Source organism: Sciurus carolinensis, chromosome 3 (genome assembly GCF_902686445.1).
Source record: "Sciurus carolinensis chromosome 3, mSciCar1.2, whole genome shotgun sequence".
NCBI classification, from domain to species: domain Eukaryota; kingdom Metazoa; phylum Chordata; class Mammalia; order Rodentia; family Sciuridae; genus Sciurus; species Sciurus carolinensis.
Genome location: NC_062215.1, coordinates 5934760 through 5950390, shown reverse-complemented (window position 1 = coordinate 5950390; position 15631 = coordinate 5934760). Strand labels below are relative to the sequence as shown.

The following is a 15631-nucleotide window of genomic DNA, read 5'->3' as shown; positions in this document are numbered from 1 at the left end:
TCAGGGAACCGGAGCACCCAAACTCCTGCCCTCAGGGTGTGTAACATGCAGAGGCTGATCACAGGGATCTTAAACCTCAGAGGTGGGGCCCGCAGCAGGCAGGAGTATGGAGGCCACTCTGCTCTAAAGCAGGCCCTCCTGCCAGGCCCAGAGCTGAAGGTACACGGTCCCGGTCCTCAGAAACCTCACCACATTTTCAAGCACCATGCAAGTGTGGCAAAGTCACCTCCTTCCTGAGAGCTCTATTACCTCGATCATGAGACCCTACCACACAAACTTTCCTGAAAATCCCTGACAAGGAATCAGGTCAACGGCTCCAACGTCCAGCTCTCTGCAACCCAAAAGCCCCAGAGTGGTACCTCTGGGCGAAAGGAGACGCTTTCCAGGGCTCCTCAGTGCTGCCCCACTAGCTCCCGGTGCGCCTGGCTGACAAACAGTCTTAGGACTGACCCAGTCCCCGTGATTTCTGGCCAGAGGTGGCGGATCCTCTCGGGTCCCGATGCAGGTGGGGAGTTGGAAGGGTAGTCTGGCTTTTTGGCCCGTAAGGGCAAAAGATCTACGGGGGACGCAGAGAACCGACCCCCGCGCTCCAGAGGATCGAGACGGCAGGTGTGGTGAGTCTGAACGTGCTTATGCCGCGCCGGCTGCCGATTCCTGCGTGCTCCCAAGCGCCGGAGAAGGGCTTCCCGCCGCTCACCATCCAAACAGCGCACATCTCCACCGTAATCAACTACAGCAGCTCAAGATCTGGGACCGGAAGCGCATGGCGCACGCGCACTGCGGAACCTAGCGGAAGCCCCGCCCCCAGGCGCGCCGCCCCGCCCCTTCCGCTCCCCGAGGGCGGGTCGAGCGCGGCTTCCGCCCGGAGTCCAGGAGTCCTGGCCTGTCGTCCTGCAGGTGTTTCCCGCTTCAGTTAGCAGCCGCCTCCTTGTTCCCAGTTTTGATTTTCACACCCAACTTCTCATCCTTCACATCCCAGTTCCATCTTCAAGTTACTGCAGAATCTGAACCCAGGAAAGAAACCCACGTGTTGCCTGTCCACCCGTGGACAGCCAGGTGAGGTTCTCCCCCGGCTTTCGGGCCTCGCCTTTCCCTCTCTCCCACCAGTTCCCCGAAAGCCCTCTACTGCCCCGACCATGACCCAGAAGCCGAAGGTAGACCCCCATGTCGGGCGGCTGGGGTATCTGCAGGCACTGGTCACGGAATTCCAGGAAACCGAGAGCCAAGGTGAGAGACGCCAGGGGAACCCTCAGGAGTCGGGCCGCGACCGCCTCCTGGGCCTGGTTCCAGGGCTGCTTTCCCTTTGCAGACGCCAAGGAGCAAGTACTCGCCAACCTTGCCAACTTCGCCTATGACCCCAACAACTACCAGTATCTGCGACAACTTCAAGTCGTGGATTTATTCCTCGATTCTCTGTCGGAAGAGAATGAGACCTTGGTGGAGTTCGCTATTGGTAAGCCTGAGGCTGGTCTCCTAGATACCTGATGAACTGGGGAAAGATGTGTTAGAAATGAGTTCTTGGACCAGGTGCGGTCCAGCGACTTGGAAGACTGAGGCAGGAAGATCTCAAGTTCAAAGCCAGTCTCAGCAACTTAGTGAGACCCAGTCTCAAAAGATAAAAATGAGGGCTGGGGAGTTAGCTCAACTGGTAGAGTGCTTGCCTTGCAAGCACAAGGCCCTGAGTTCGATCCCCAGTACCGCAAAAAGAAAAAAAAGAAAAAAAGAAAAAAAAAAAGAAAAAGGGCTGGGGATATGACTCGGTGGCTAAGGGCCCCTGAGGTTCAATCCCAAAAATAAATAAATAAGTCCTTGGGAAAGGACTGGGCTTTCCAAGCTTGCTTTCTTCTTCTTCTTTTTTTTTTTTTTTTTGGTTTCTTCCACTAGAGCTAGGGCCTCAGTCCCAAGTGCAGTGACTGTGCAAATCCCTCCTTGCACTCCTATGCAGATTACATTTCTCCTGTTTTATCATATACAACTGAAAAAGAGAGTCCCAATGGTACTTAGAAGCATGCTTGGTGAATGCTGTCATTTCGCTTTCTCATCATCTCTCCAGCACTGGGTGGAAACACTTTCAGTTGCCTATTCTGCTGCTAAAAAGCACTGTGTTGGGCTTTGGGGCTTTGAAACTTTGAGTGTTTTGCCTCTGGTGGCAGAGGAGGACAGAATGGGATACCTGAAGGCGAGATTCACCCAACGAGTGTGCAGTCCTGGCTGTGACTTGATGCAGTGTCCCTGAACAGGATTGGTCTGGAATAACGAGCAGAGAGAAACGCTGGATCAGATTGTCCTTGGCCACGGCTCACAGAACCAAAACCAGTGTCTGTTGGCAAGTAGCATAGTGGGTTTGGCAAGAGCTGGGCTTTGAGTCACACAGGCATAGGTTCAGGCCTTGCTCTGCCTTTTTATTGTCTGGGTGTGTGATATCCCTTCCCTAATCATTTGTCAGGAACAGTATCAGTAACTGCTTGGCATGGTTGAGAGAATTAAATTAAATAATGCTTTTTTTAGGGTCAATGTCTGCAGCCCATCCTATTGGCCCTCACCAAGAACCTGGTTGAGGGTAAACAAATTCCTCTTCCCTCCGAAAAGTGAGATGGAATGAGATAATATCCTATCTAAGGAGCCACCCATCTGTTCCAGGAATTCTTGCCCTCTGGAAAAACATCACTGAGTAATAGGGAAAAAGAGAAGCCTGGTGTTGGGGGTGTTGCTCAGCTTTAGAATTCTTGCCTAGCATCACACACACACACACACACACACACACACACACTGCTCATCCTCAGCCTCACATGAGGCTATGTTAGATAAAGAGTCTGACTATAGGACATGCTGGCTGCACTCAGTCCCTAGCAAGGCCCGTACAGTGATGGGTACCATTGCTGTTACTAGCTCTGGTTGTGGCAGCTACCTTATGCCAAGCTTTATGCTTCCTGTGCATATTTCCTTTGACCCTGGAGATGACACTAAATGTAGATGTGCTTATAACACTCACTTTCCAGTAAGGGTTCTGAGCTTTGGAGGGTTCATTGAGTTGGGGCAAAGGTTTAGACCAGGGACTTAAACTCAAAGCCTTCAGTTTCAGGAAGCTTAGAGAATTCCTTAATTCCAGGGGTTGTGTAGTGAAAACTAGAAAGGAACTTATTTTAGGTCTCTCATTTTTACTGATAAGTAATCTGAGGGGCCAGGGCTGTGACTCAGTGTTAAAGCACTGGCCTAGCATTTGTGAGGCACTAGGTTCCATCCTCAGCACCACATGAAAATAAACAAATATAATCAAGGTATTATGTCCATCTACAACTTAAAAAATATATATTTGGGTATCTGAGGCACAGACATCTGCGACTCCTCTGGCTAGTGGCAAGGCAGGGTCAGAATTTCGGATCCCTTCCGTCTGTTCCTGCAGCCCACCATGCTAGCAGGTGCCTGTGCCAGTGCTGATGCAGGGCTGACATCTGCTCCAGGTCCAGGGCTCTGCCTCCTGGCTGAGGTTAGAAGTCAGGGGCCTGCTGGGGCTTTAGTCTCGCTCTAGTAATTTCCATCACTTGGCAATGACCTGAAAGTTGTAGTGGTCACTTGACACCACATACCTTTACAGCCCACCTTTACTACTGCCTGCAAGGTCTCTGAATCTGTCACCACCTACAAGGCAGGTGGTACTGAGCCCTCTTTACATATCAGGAAACTACTTAGGGAAGTTAAGTGAGGGTCACACTGTTAGTGATGACTAGAGCCAATCTACCCTCGTTCTGGGAGATTCTACACCCAGGGGACCCAACTGACAACCCATATGCAGACCCCAGGGCATCAGCTTCCCTTGTCCTTTGTGTGGCACCTGACCTCCTCCACCACATACCTGAGCTAGTTCTTATGGGAAGTCATCCCTCCTGTGCCTGGTAGTACCCACAGTCCCCAGGGCCACATCTCGTCAGTGTCATATAGGAACTGCCACTGGGAGATGGCTTTGGTCAAGCCAGAGATGCCCTGATGGCAAGTGGATGAATTATGGGGAACCAGATGTAAAGCCAGGATTTCAGTTAATACTAATTGATTGAATGAAAGAATTCTGAGCTGAAAACATTGGTGGCCTTTGGTATTCATTTGGGAATGTTTGCCCAAAGCACCTCTCAGGTGCCCTATATACCTGCATCATCCTAGATGCTACCTGGAGATATAAAGGAATCAGGAGAGAGTTCTTTGCTCCCAGTATAACTGATTGACTCCTAGAATATCATAGAATTCTTGGCAGTTTTTCTACTTAAGCGGGACTTAAATTTAAGTGGCCTCCCAGAATTCATTTTAAATAAATGGCTTTCTTGCTTTCCATTTCCTGTAACACATGTTGCTGCCACCAGATGGTAGTGGCGCTTATATAAAGGTTGGTAGATAAGCCCTCAACAGCCTCTCTGGAAAATAGTATTTAGTAAAATGGGAGACAGATGTAACCCATGACCCAGCAGTTTTGTTCATAGGGTTAGGGGCATGCACATCCAGATGCGTGCAGAAAAACACCATTAGCAGCATTGTCTGTAACAGTCCCAAACTGGAATGATTCAACAATAAAATGGACACCCATGTCATCAGCTATTCATACTATTAAGCAATGAAAATGAAATGTACAGCTAGATGCAATTTCTTTTGTCTTTCTTTCTTTATTCCTCTTTTATCCTGGAGATTGAACGCAGGGCACTTTACCAGTGAGCTGTATCCCCAGTGGTTCCCCCCTACTCTGTTGCTTGGGGTCTCGAACTTGCAGTCCTCCTGCCTCAGCTTCCTGAGTTGCCGGGATTACAGGCATGCACCACCACACCCAGCAACTGCAATAATCTTTCCAACATAATGTTAAGCAAATGATGAGACACATGAGACTCATGCCCTGATCAGGGCACTGCGTCTCTGAGGGAACGAGAGGACTGGATCAGAAAGGGATGTGCAGAGGCTTGAGGGCCCCCGTGCTGGCCATGTGGGCACTTGCCTCCTCATTGTTAAGCCCTACCTGGATGTGCCAGTCCTTTTCTATATGTGTGGATTGCCGATGTGGCCTTCTGTCAGCCAGGGGCACTAAAAACATCACTTAATTCTCTCTGCCCATTTTACTGGTGAAGAAACTGAAGCTTAGAGCGGAGTTGCTTGCTCTGGTCCCCTAGGTCCTCCCTAAGTGGCAGTACTGAGGTGATCAGTGGGCTTCTGGGGTCACACATTGTGCCATTTAAAATAAATCCCCCAGCCATTTACCTGTGGCAAGACTCCCATCGCATCACAGGAAGGAGGTGATATGAGAGTCTCTGGTCCATTCCTCTCTCCCTCCTCACAAGGCTGGCTCCAGGCTGCTCTCACCTGGGTCAGGGCCACTTCCACCATCCCTTTGTGACTTGGGAGGACCAGTGCCCTTTCCCTTTAGCTCTAGGCCCAAGCAGCACTGTTTGTGTTGTTTTATTAATTCATAATGTTTTATGAATTCATAATGTTTCACATGGGATGAAGTTCAAAGGGTGTGCAGTGAACAGCAGCACTCCGTCAGTAGCCCTTCTCTCTCTCTCTCTGGGGTGGGACAGACCCAGGGCCTCACACCTGCTGGGCAAGCACTCTGCCCCTAGCTGCAGCCCCCGTCCCCTTGTTCACCCTTTTTAGAGGCAGCCACAGTTACCAGTGGCTTGGTAGAGTTCTCCAGAGGTTTTTTTAGGATTTACAAACAAATAAGCATATTTGTATGTCTTTTTTTTTTTTTTTTTTGCATAGTCTACAGGTGAGGAACCTGTATCTATATTCTATCTTTTTTGACACACCTGCCATATCTGTCTATAAAGAACTGCCTTATTAATTTGTTTATTTGTTTAATGGCCCTGGGATTGAACTCAGGGGTACTTCACCACTGACTTACATCTCCAGCCCTTTTTACTTTGAGACAGGATCTCACTAAGTTACCCAGGCTGGACTTGAATTTGTGATACTCCTGCCTCAGCAACCTCAAGTTGCTGGGATTACAGGTGTGAGCCAACATGCCCAGCAATTTTTCTCTTTTGTTTTGTTTTGTTGAGACAGGGTGTTTTAGTCAGCTTTTTTGCTGCTGTGACAAAAATCCCCGACAAGAACAGCTTTAGAAGAGGAAAAGTTTATCTGGGGTTCCCCAAGGCCCCACCTCCTCCAGTCACACCCTACCTGCTTTCAGTTACCACTCAGTTAATCCCCATTAAGGGATTAATTCACTGATTTGGTTAGGACTGTCATAACTCAACCATTTCACTTCTCAATGTTCTTACATGACCTCACATGTAAGCTTTTGGGGGACTCCTAATATTTAAACCCTAACATAAGGTCTGTGTTGCCCAGGCCATGAACTCCTGGGCTCAAGTGATCCTCCTGCCTTAGCCTCTGGAGTAGCTGGGACTACAAGAACACATGTACCCAACCCCAATGAAGATTTTGACTGGGCTGCAGAGCGGGCAGGGCCATAGTGTAATAAGACTTTGGGTCACCTGGCAGGGCTCACCCAGCAGCCGGGTGCCAAGTGCTGACCAAGCGCTTGTCAGCATCTCCTCATTTAATCCCTGGGACAACCCTCAGACTCTCCCCTTGTGGGCCAGACTGTCCCTCCCAGCACCAACACCCAACTTGCTGTGTGACCTGAGTTCATCTTCTGGCCTCTCCCAGTCTCTAGTTTTCTAATGTCAGGCTGCAGTTGGGGTTTCCTCTCAGGGTATCCATGGATTCTGATGTCTAGAAGGGTCCTATCTTTGCCTCTTGATCTGTTTTTTTTCTTGTCTTTTCTGTTTGTCCAAAAACAAGTTCATTAGCCAGTCAGAACTTGTTCTTTTGTTTTGTAGCCATTTTCTGAAATTGCAGGATGCTCAGCCTACAGAAAAGTGTAGAGTCATTGGAAGTGCAGTTCAGTGCAGTGCAGTTCATTAAGGTTTGTGCACCTCCATGGAGCAACTCCTAAATCAAGGTGTGGAATGTTTCTTCTACCTAGAAGGTTCTTGCACATCCCTTCCCACCTTGATCTAATGACAGCTCTAACCACTGTCTCTGTGGATTGCTATAGTCTGTGTATTTTTTGTACCAGGGATTGAACCCAGGGGCTCTTTACCCCAATCTGCATCCCAAGCCTTTTCATTTTTTACTTTTTTTGTTTTGGTACCAGGGATTAAACCCAGAGGCCCTAACCACTGGACCATATACCCAGCCTTTTATTTTTTTACTTTGAGTCAGGATCTCACTGAGTTGCTGAGGCTTACCTTGAACTTGTGGTCCTCCTGCCTCAGCCTCCTGAGTAGCTAATCATAGGCATGCACCAGTGGTTTTTGAACATCATGTAATGTAATGGAATCATGCAGGATGTACTCACATACCTGGTTTCCTTCCCTCGATATGGTTGTTATTGTTGTTTTTGATACCAGGGAATGAACCCAGAGGAGGTGTTTAGCCACTGTGCCACATCCCCAGCCCTTTATGTTTTTATTTTGAGACAGGGTCTTGCTAAATTGCTTAGGGCCTCCCTAAATTGCTGAGGCTGGCTTTGAACTTGCAATCCTCCTGGCTCAGCCTCCTGAGCTGCTGAGATTACAGGCTGGTGCACCCAGCTCTTGAAAGTGTGGTGCTGGGATTGATCCCAGGGCCTCACGCATGTCATGCAAGTGCTCTATCACTCTGCTGCACCTGGGCCCCTGGGTGTGGTTCTTGCACCACAGCCTTTCTTAGTTCCTCAGGCCTGTTGCACATAGGTAGACTAAGGGTGGGAGCTCAAATAGCCTTGGTCGTGGCCTCTCCTGGGTCTTCTGGCTCCATCCTGGTGCTCAGCCAGCCTTCTTGCCCCTGGCCCTCACTCCCCTCGTCATCTCTGAGGGAGGCTGCCAGCCAGGCAGAGGGGCAGAGTTCACTACAGGACAGTGGAGTGAATCAGATACATGTTTCTTACGTACATGTGTGAGTCTCCTCGTCATGTACAACCATAAGACTGAGATCCTATTTAGAATAAGTTACACTCCACGTATATATAATATGTCAAAATACACTCTACTATCATGTATATGTAAAAAGAACAACAACAAAAAGTTCACATTAGACGCAAGCAGCTGGCGAGCTCTGACGGAACTTGCTCCATTCTTGGAGGCGTCCCAGGCCTCTGTAGGAGAAGCAGTGCAGCCCAAGGCCTCCTCCTGCCCCCTGCTCCCTGCCCCCGTCCTCCAGCAGATGCCGTCTAATTATCCCCTGGGTGGCAGTGCACCCCCCCCCCCATACACACCTGGGTGTGATGAGCCCAGCAGTGACTCAGGCTTTATCACTTCACCCAGATATAAGCCCCATTGCCCTGCCCTCCATGAGGCACAGTGGGGTGGGTGGGCAGCTGGCTCCCCACTCTAGATGCAGAAGAAATGGCACAGGTGTGTCTGAGAAGCAGAGGCCTGCCAGAGCATTTCCACTGCCCCTGCTGAGCGTGGCAACTGCCTGAGACAGAATTGTCCTGTGGTTTCCAGGACACTATTTCTCATACCAGTGGCAAAGGGCTGCCTCTCTTCGGGACTTTGGGCAAGTAACTCAGTGTCTAACCGCCTCATCTTTTCCCACTAAAATTAAGGGCTGTGATGACAAGATTTGTAGGGTTCCATCACGTACTAGCCTGTGTTCAGTTAATGCCCACAGTTCCAGGTGTCCCAGACACAGCCAGCAGGGCCTGCTTTGTGGCGCCTAGTATAGGGGACAGACAGAACCAGATGGCAGCGGCATGATGACCCCTACTTCTGCTGAAGGCAACGCTGATGGGCCTGCAGGTGCACCACAGGGAGCGCTGCCTGCTCAGTACTGGGCGGCTGTCTGCAGCTGCCCTCCTGCTCAGGCCCCGGAGACCGCTCAGGCCCTGCTCCTCGGACATGCTCCAGATCCTAGAGCTGCTGAAGGCCAGGTGGGGAGGACCTTGGGGGCCTTCCTGGTTCACCCCCAGCCCTCTGCGTTCTGCAAACCTCTCCCCCACTGCTGCTTTAGGACAGTGCCAGCAAGCATTTGTGGAGCCTCTCTTGGGCCAGGCACCCAGGAGAAGATGCCTTAGTTGGGTTTTAGGCCCAACTGTTTGCTAGTTTCCAGAGAAGAAGTGGTGGGCTGTGACTCTCAACTCCGATGGGTCACCTCATCTCCTGGGCATGTTATGCAAAGGGGCTGAGAAGAGTTTCCCCCCACTGAGCAGAAACCAAAGGAGGTACCATGCTAGCAGAAAGCGAGTCAGGATACACAGGAAGTTACGTTTTTGCATTGAGGAGCCAGTGCTAAACAGTGACCCCCAAGAAAAGAAAAGAGCTCAGTTGGTAAAGTGCTTACCTCCCAGCACTGCAAAAAAAAAAAAGAAAAAGAAAAAGAAAAAAGAAAGAAAAGAAAAGAGGCAAGCCAAGGCGTCACGAAGGTGAAGATGCCTGACCTGAGAGAATGTTTTAGGGATTGGGGGGTCTCACCACACTACCTGGGGGTTCTTTGCTGCAGAACCACTGGCCCCTTACTTTGGCCTTTTCTGTTTTCCCCACAAAGGTAGAAACAGAGACATGAAAATGACATTAAAATGCTGAAATCTAGCTCGGTCGGTAGAGTGCTTGCCTTGCAAGCACAAGACCCTGGGTTCAATCCCCAGCACTGCAAAAAAAAAAAAAAAAAAAAAAAAATAGCTGAAATCTCTTTCGTAAATTATATTGCATCCATTAAATGGTGCACTGCATGTTGTTACTCCATAATCCCCACATAGCTGTGATCAGGTTTATCGGCATGGAAAGATGTTCACATTATTGTTGAAGGAATAAAAGCTGGCTTACAAAAACAGCAAGAAAGGCATCCCATTTTAAGGATTTATATGTATTTACATGCTTTAAAATTAAGGGATGAAGGCAAGTGTGGTGGCAACACCTGTAATCTCAGTGACCCAGGAGGCTGAGGCAGGAGGATCACAAGTTTGAGGCCAGCCTGGGCAATTTAGCCCAGCCTGTCTTAAAAAGTAAAAGGGCTGGGGACATAGCTTAGTGGTAGAGCACCCCTGGGGTAAATCCCTAGTATAACAAAAAGTATATCCCTAGTATAACAAAAAGTTAATAATTAGGACATGAAAAATGTTAAATGCCTGGGTGACAGGAAGTTTCGACATGTATACATACATCCATGGGACCATCACCTTATGCATGCTTTCTTTTTGCTTGTTGAAGGACCTTTATCTTATTTATTTATATGTGGTGCTGAGGATCAATCCTAGCGCCTCACACATGCCAGGAAAGTGCTCTACCACTGAGCCACAATCCCAGCCCCTATGTATGCTTTAAAATCATTCTGAACTGAGGATGTATTGTAGAATCTTTTTTTTTTTTTTTTTTTTTTTTTTTTTAAGGAAAGCACATCAGCCCTTAACCCAGCTGAACCAAGAGGGAAGAGTGTTTGTGCCACTTTTTTTTTTTTTTTTTTTTTTTAAACCTATTAGCACTTACCTACTGGGCCACATCCCCAAACCTTTTTATATTATTTGTTTTTAGTACCAGGGATTGAACCCAGGGGCACTTAAGCACTGAGCCACATTCCCAGCCCTTTTTTAATATTTTATTTAGAGACAGGGCCTCGCTAAATTGCTGAGGCTTTGAACTTGTGATCCTCCTGGCTCAGCCTCCGGACATGGATTACAGGTGTGTGCCACCATGCCTGGCTGTTTGTGCTACTTCTGAAAGATTAGGCACTAGCAGGCAGGCCTTTCTGGAGCCTTGAGAGTGGGCTGGAGCCTAGAATGAGCTTGGCATCCCTTTTCCCTGGGCCAACCTCTCATAAGCCTAGGCTGTTCCCTGGGACTCAGGATGGAGGAGCTGCAACGTCTGAACCCATCCTTGCTTTTCCCCAGGGGGCCTCTGCAACCTGTGCTCAGACAGGGCCAACAAGGACCACATTCTGCAAGCAGGCGGCATCCCACTCATCACCAACTGCCTGTCCAGTCCCAACGAGGAGACAGTGTTGTCTGCAGTCACCACGCTCATGTATCTGAGCTCACCAGGTGCCAGCTCCCACCCTGAGCTGACCTCCACACCTGTGGTCCAGTGCATGCTGCGCTTCTCTCTGTCTGCTAACACAAGGCTCCGGAACCTGGCCCAGATCTTCCTGGAGGACTTCTGCTCCCCAAGTCAGGTGGCTGAAGCCCGCAGCTGGCAGGCTCACTCTGCCATGGGTATACCACTGCCAAGGACTGAGGCCCCCCAGCAACCCTGACCAGGGCAGCTCCCAGTGCACGGCACTGTTATTGCTGGGGACCGCAGTCCTGGCACGGAAGTAAGGGAGCATATTCTGCCAAAGTGGTGCCTGTTTTACCATCTTAAAGGTAAAGGTTTTCGGCACAACAGGTGTGATGAAAAGGCAAGAGCAGTGAGGACGCCGGACTTTGAGACCCGGAGGAAGTCAAAGCTAGTGCCGTCTTCCTGCGCTGACACTCAGCAGACTGGAGATAAGGGACCTATCCCCATGATACCCACCTCCAGGCGCACACCCTCATGTCAGAGCTGGGGCCTCTAAATCAGAGGGCGTGTGGGGAGCAGAGCCGGAATGAAGGCTTAGGAGTGGTGCCTGTGCCTGAGGAAACGAGAGATTAGCCCTTAACCGGAGTGTCTGGAGTAATTCTGAAGTGGACATGAGAAGTCTCATCTGAAAGGACCTCACAGGGCAGGGGTGTCGCTCAGTGAGAGTGTGCTTGGCATGCACAAGGCCCTGGGTTTCACCCAGCACTGCAAGGAAAAAGAAAAAGAACTTAAGACCCGGGAAGCTGAGGTGTCACACCCCTCCCTCCAGGGCTGTGGAGGACCTCCCCCTCAAGTCTCCAGGCTGGCCATCTGGACACGGTGGACTCTGACCTGTGTAACTCTGTGGCCTGGGATTAACTGTCTCCACAGCCCTTCTGTCTGGAAGGTACCATATAAAGGTTTCAAAGACGAAGATGTGGCCCCGGACCTTGTGATGCAGCCCAGCGACTGTTCACATGTCCAGCAGGCATTAAGACCAAGGCACTGAGGGTGATGTCACATCAGGATAAAGGCAGGACCCCTGGGAGCTGGCCCTTCTCCCCTCACTCCTCCAAAGCCCCCAGCCAAAAGCCTGGCCCTCCTCTGCTGTCACAGGTAGCAGTCAGGGAGGGGAGGCTTGCCCTGAGATGTTCCCTCAGGCCCTTGGATTTCAGGGGCACAAGAGAAAGGGTGATGCTCAGGCAGAGAGGAAGAGAGGAGCATGCACCCCACAGTGCTGGTCAACAGAGAGAAGAGTGTGATCCCAGTGGAAAGTTGTGGTTCAAGAAAAATGGAGGGTCCTGGCCTCTCTTAAGGCGTACCCCTTAGATGGCCATAGAAAGGCCGGGTGAGGAATGCTATTCAAGTGGGTGCGGAAGCAGGGGCAGGAGCCACTGGATGGGCAAGGGAGGGAAGTCCCTTCTTACCAGCCCCTGTTCCAGCTGCACCCACCCAGGGCTCCTGCCCCTCTCCTTTCTCAAATAAAGAATTTTAAAAGACCAGACAGTCCAGGTTTTTTATTAAAAGGATCCTGACGGCTGGTTTCCATCGTGTTTCAGTGCTGCCGTGCTCCAGGGGTAGCCATCTCTGGAGATGCCGCGTGGCTGGGCCTGTGCAAGCAGAGGTTCCCGGTCTCCATGCTGCATGGCAGGGGCCACCTGGCTCTTCAAGGAGTCCCTGCCAGCCTGCCTGCCTTCACTTCAGCACTGTCGCCTGCAGGTCCAGCTCATTCCCCTGCACAGCTGCCCGCTTGCTCTCTATGATTTCCCTCCAGTTGTCACTCCAGGAGAGCAGCCGTCTCCTTGGAGGGGGCAGGGCCAGGTGCTGATTGTGGCAGCAGGTGAACAAGATGTGCTCCCAGCTTGGGGTTTTCTCTAGGCCTGGGACAGGAAAGGCATTGAACATGTAATCTGTAATCTGGTTATTTTTACCCTCTGCCTAATCCAAGTGGGTCAGATGCCTGGACGTTGCCAAGGATAATAGGTCCAACCTTGAATGGTGTCCTTGTCATCAATGAGCAGATCCCCCAAGACCACAGTCTTGTCTCTTGTCAGGATAATTCGCTCCACAAACTGGGGCCCCAGGTGTCGCTGGACCCAGCGGTACTGTATAGGAGACAGAAGTCAGTCAGTGGGGCCTGAGGGACCCCGAGTCCAGAGACGGTGTGTTATGGGTGGAAGTCCTTGAACTGTTCCTCCTTCTCCCAGCCCCCATTTTCTGTTTCTTAATGATTTTCAAAATCATGATTTGGGTGGCTCGGTGGTGCAGGCCTGTCATCCCATTGACTAGGGAGGCTCAGGCATAAGGATGGCAAGTTCAAAGCCAGCCTCAGCAATGGCGAGGCGCTAAGCAACTCAGTGAGACCCTGTCTCTAAATAAAATACAAAACAGGGCTGGCGATGTAGCTCGGTGGTCGAGTGCCCCTGAGTTCAATCCCCAGTACAAAACAAAACAAAACAAAAATCATGATTTGGTAATCTAAATTTGCTCAGATGACCGCACCTTCTCACCCACACAGTGGTCAAACTTCAGCAGAGGGCTGGAGCAGATGAACACCTCGGTGCTGCTGAGAAGGGGCCCAGTTAGATCCGCAGAAGCCACCGCCGTCCCGCGGGTGTCCCCGCCCCTCCCTTCTTACTCTGGCATGTCGTTCATCTCCCGCATGGCTTCCAAGGCCCCCGGGATGGGCTCCAAGTCTAAGAAAAAGCCCGGGGCTTCGTACACACTGGCCACTTTATCCTGCAAGATAAGAGTTCTCGGTCCTGGCTTTGCCTCCAGCAGATGGAGCCCCAGAGAGGACTCCGAATAAGCTCCCCAGGCCGGAGCTTGGGAGGGAGGATTTGTCGGGGAGGGTGGGCACGCTCCCGAACGTTCTTGTCCCGGGGAGAACTACAGTTGCAAAAGTGGGGGTTTTGTTCATTTCAAAAAAATGGGGTGTCCCCGGAATGGAGCCCAGGCGCTCCCGCCCGTCTCTTACCGCCAGGTCGGGCCGCAGGGCTCGGTACTGCTCGCGCGCTAGGAAACCACGGCGCTGCTCCAGCGGCACGTGCGGCTCCCCGGGGAAGCGGCGGTGGAAGCCCCGCAGGAGGCCGGCCTCGAAATCGGCCAGCACGCCGTCCATGTCCACCAGCACGCGCACCGGCCGCGCGCGCCGCGCCGCCATCGCCTCCGGGCCGCCGGGGTCTCGAGTGTCCCAAAGAATCGGACCCCAAGGCCAGGACCGGCCGGAAGCGCGGAGGACCGCGCTGGACAAGAGGGGTGCGGCGCTGGCGCCCGCCGCTTCCGGGCCGCGAGCGGTGGGCGGAGCCCGACCAGGGTAATTTGCATAGACCGCGGTAGGGACACCGGGCGACGCCCCCGAGGTCTTCAAACCCGACTGCCCGCGGGCCTGCTTGCACCGAGCCCTTCAGGAATACCCGGCGGGACAGTTGGAGGCGATCGCTTCTCAGATCCTCAGCTTTTTCGCGACCCACCCTTCGTCCTCCCAAAAAGGGCACGATCTAAAATACACTTTTATTTATTTTTGGTACTGGTTATCTACCACTGAGCTACACCCCCCAGCACCTTTTTACTTCTTGAGACAGCCTCACTAAATTGCCCAGGATGTCCTCAGACTTGTGATCCTCCTGCGTCAGCCTCCCCAGTCGTTGGGTGTACAAGAGCGCACCACCGGAGTCAACGCTCCTTACACCTGTGGGCCTGGCTCCACATACTAAGATTTGTAGTCTCAGATAGTGAGGCCACCGGCGGTTCTCCCCTCCCCTCTTGTCGAGGCTGGAGGGAGACAGGAACACGCAGACCCCAAACCAGAGTACCTGATGCTTGAAGGCCTAGATCGTGGGGACTCCGGGTTACTGTGAAATGAATGAATCTGTTGAAAGCAATGGGGTTCTGTGAGTTGATTGGCAAACCAGTTGGTTTTTCTTAATTTTGTGGCACTGGGCACTGAACCCAGGGCTAGGCAAGCACTCTACCATTGATCTACAGGCCCAGTCTTACCAGAATTGATTTGAAACATGGGAGCATATGGTTCAAACCTTGGGGAGGCCATTTCCAAGCACTGGGGGACCTGAATCTGAGGTGAGCCAGTTTCAAACTGTGTAGGAAGCATTAGCATAAGCCAGATGCTTGAAGCGCCCTGCTGTTTTGCCTCCTTCACCAAGGTACTAAAGTCACACAGACAGGCTGAGGTCTGCCAAGGAAGTTGCCCTTTGGGTAACTTAGTAGTCATATTGTCACCATTTGAAGATCATGAAACTTCACTTTCCAGACTAGAAACCGAACCCTTAACACATTTTGGTGCTGTATTTGCTGATAGTCCCAAAATGACTGCCCAAACTGTTGGCCACCCTAGAACAGCTTTAATTTTGATTAGGTGCTTATCTTCATAGAACAAAAAAATCAAAACCGACTATCAAGTTGTGACAAAAACCAGTCATTTCTTTTCCAGGAGCCCCACCCTTACTAGGAGGAAGAGAAGGGTGCAGTTTCCCTCCTGTTAAGACTGATGGTAGAAATGTCTCAGGCCAGTAAACCCGTGCTGTTTAGAGGACTAGCCAGTTTCAGTCTCCCTGATGATCCCATAGCACAACTGCTGATTTACCTGGTATTCCCTTATTCTTCCAAAAGATGTGCCT

At 51.0% G+C, this 15631-nt stretch overlaps 2 protein-coding genes across 3 annotated transcripts; one reads left to right on the top strand and one right to left on the bottom strand.

The window, feature by feature from the left end:
• Window positions 1-844: 844 nt before the first annotated feature.
• Window positions 845-12515, top strand: Armc7 (armadillo repeat containing 7). Its single transcript, XM_047544894.1, has 3 exons — window positions 845-1227; window positions 1310-1453; window positions 10850-12515. Exons 1-3 carry the CDS (start codon window positions 1137-1139, stop codon window positions 11209-11211), a joined length of 597 nt encoding a protein of 198 aa, XP_047400850.1. The 5' UTR covers window positions 845-1136; the 3' UTR covers window positions 11212-12515.
• Window positions 12497-14272, bottom strand: Nt5c (5', 3'-nucleotidase, cytosolic). Of its 2 annotated transcripts, none has more exons than XM_047544892.1 (5): window positions 13972-14272; window positions 13633-13733; window positions 13497-13560; window positions 12985-13099; window positions 12497-12874 (listed from the first exon to the last, which is right to left on the bottom strand). In XM_047544892.1, exons 1-5 carry the CDS (start codon window positions 14155-14157, stop codon window positions 12690-12692), a joined length of 651 nt encoding a protein of 216 aa, XP_047400848.1. In that variant the 5' UTR covers window positions 14158-14272; the 3' UTR covers window positions 12497-12689. The 2 variants fall into 2 exon arrangements, with proteins under 2 accessions (XP_047400848.1, XP_047400849.1); XM_047544893.1 differs by having other exon boundaries at window positions 13497-13557.
• Window positions 14273-15631: the final 1359 nt, after the last annotated feature.

Coding starts and splice junctions, on each gene's coding strand:
- Armc7 (XM_047544894.1), top strand. CDS start 1,137: ATGACCCAGAAGCCGAAGGTAGACCCCCATGTCGGGCGGCTGGGGTAT. Junction 1,228..1,309: donor CCAGGAAACCGAGAGCCAAG/GTGAGAGACGCC, acceptor TTCCCTTTGCAG/ACGCCAAGGAGCAAGTACTC. Junction 1,454..10,849: donor CTTGGTGGAGTTCGCTATTG/GTAAGCCTGAGG, acceptor GCTTTTCCCCAG/GGGGCCTCTGCAACCTGTGC.
- Nt5c (XM_047544892.1), bottom strand. CDS start 14,157: ATGGCGGCGCGGCGCGCGCGGCCGGTGCGCGTGCTGGTGGACATGGAC. Junction 13,734..13,971: donor CCCTGCGGCCCGACCTGGCG/GTAAGAGACGGG, acceptor CTTATCTTGCAG/GATAAAGTGGCCAGTGTGTA. Junction 13,100..13,496: donor ACCACTGTGTGGGTGAGAAG/GTGCGGTCATCT, acceptor TCTCCTATACAG/TACCGCTGGGTCCAGCGACA.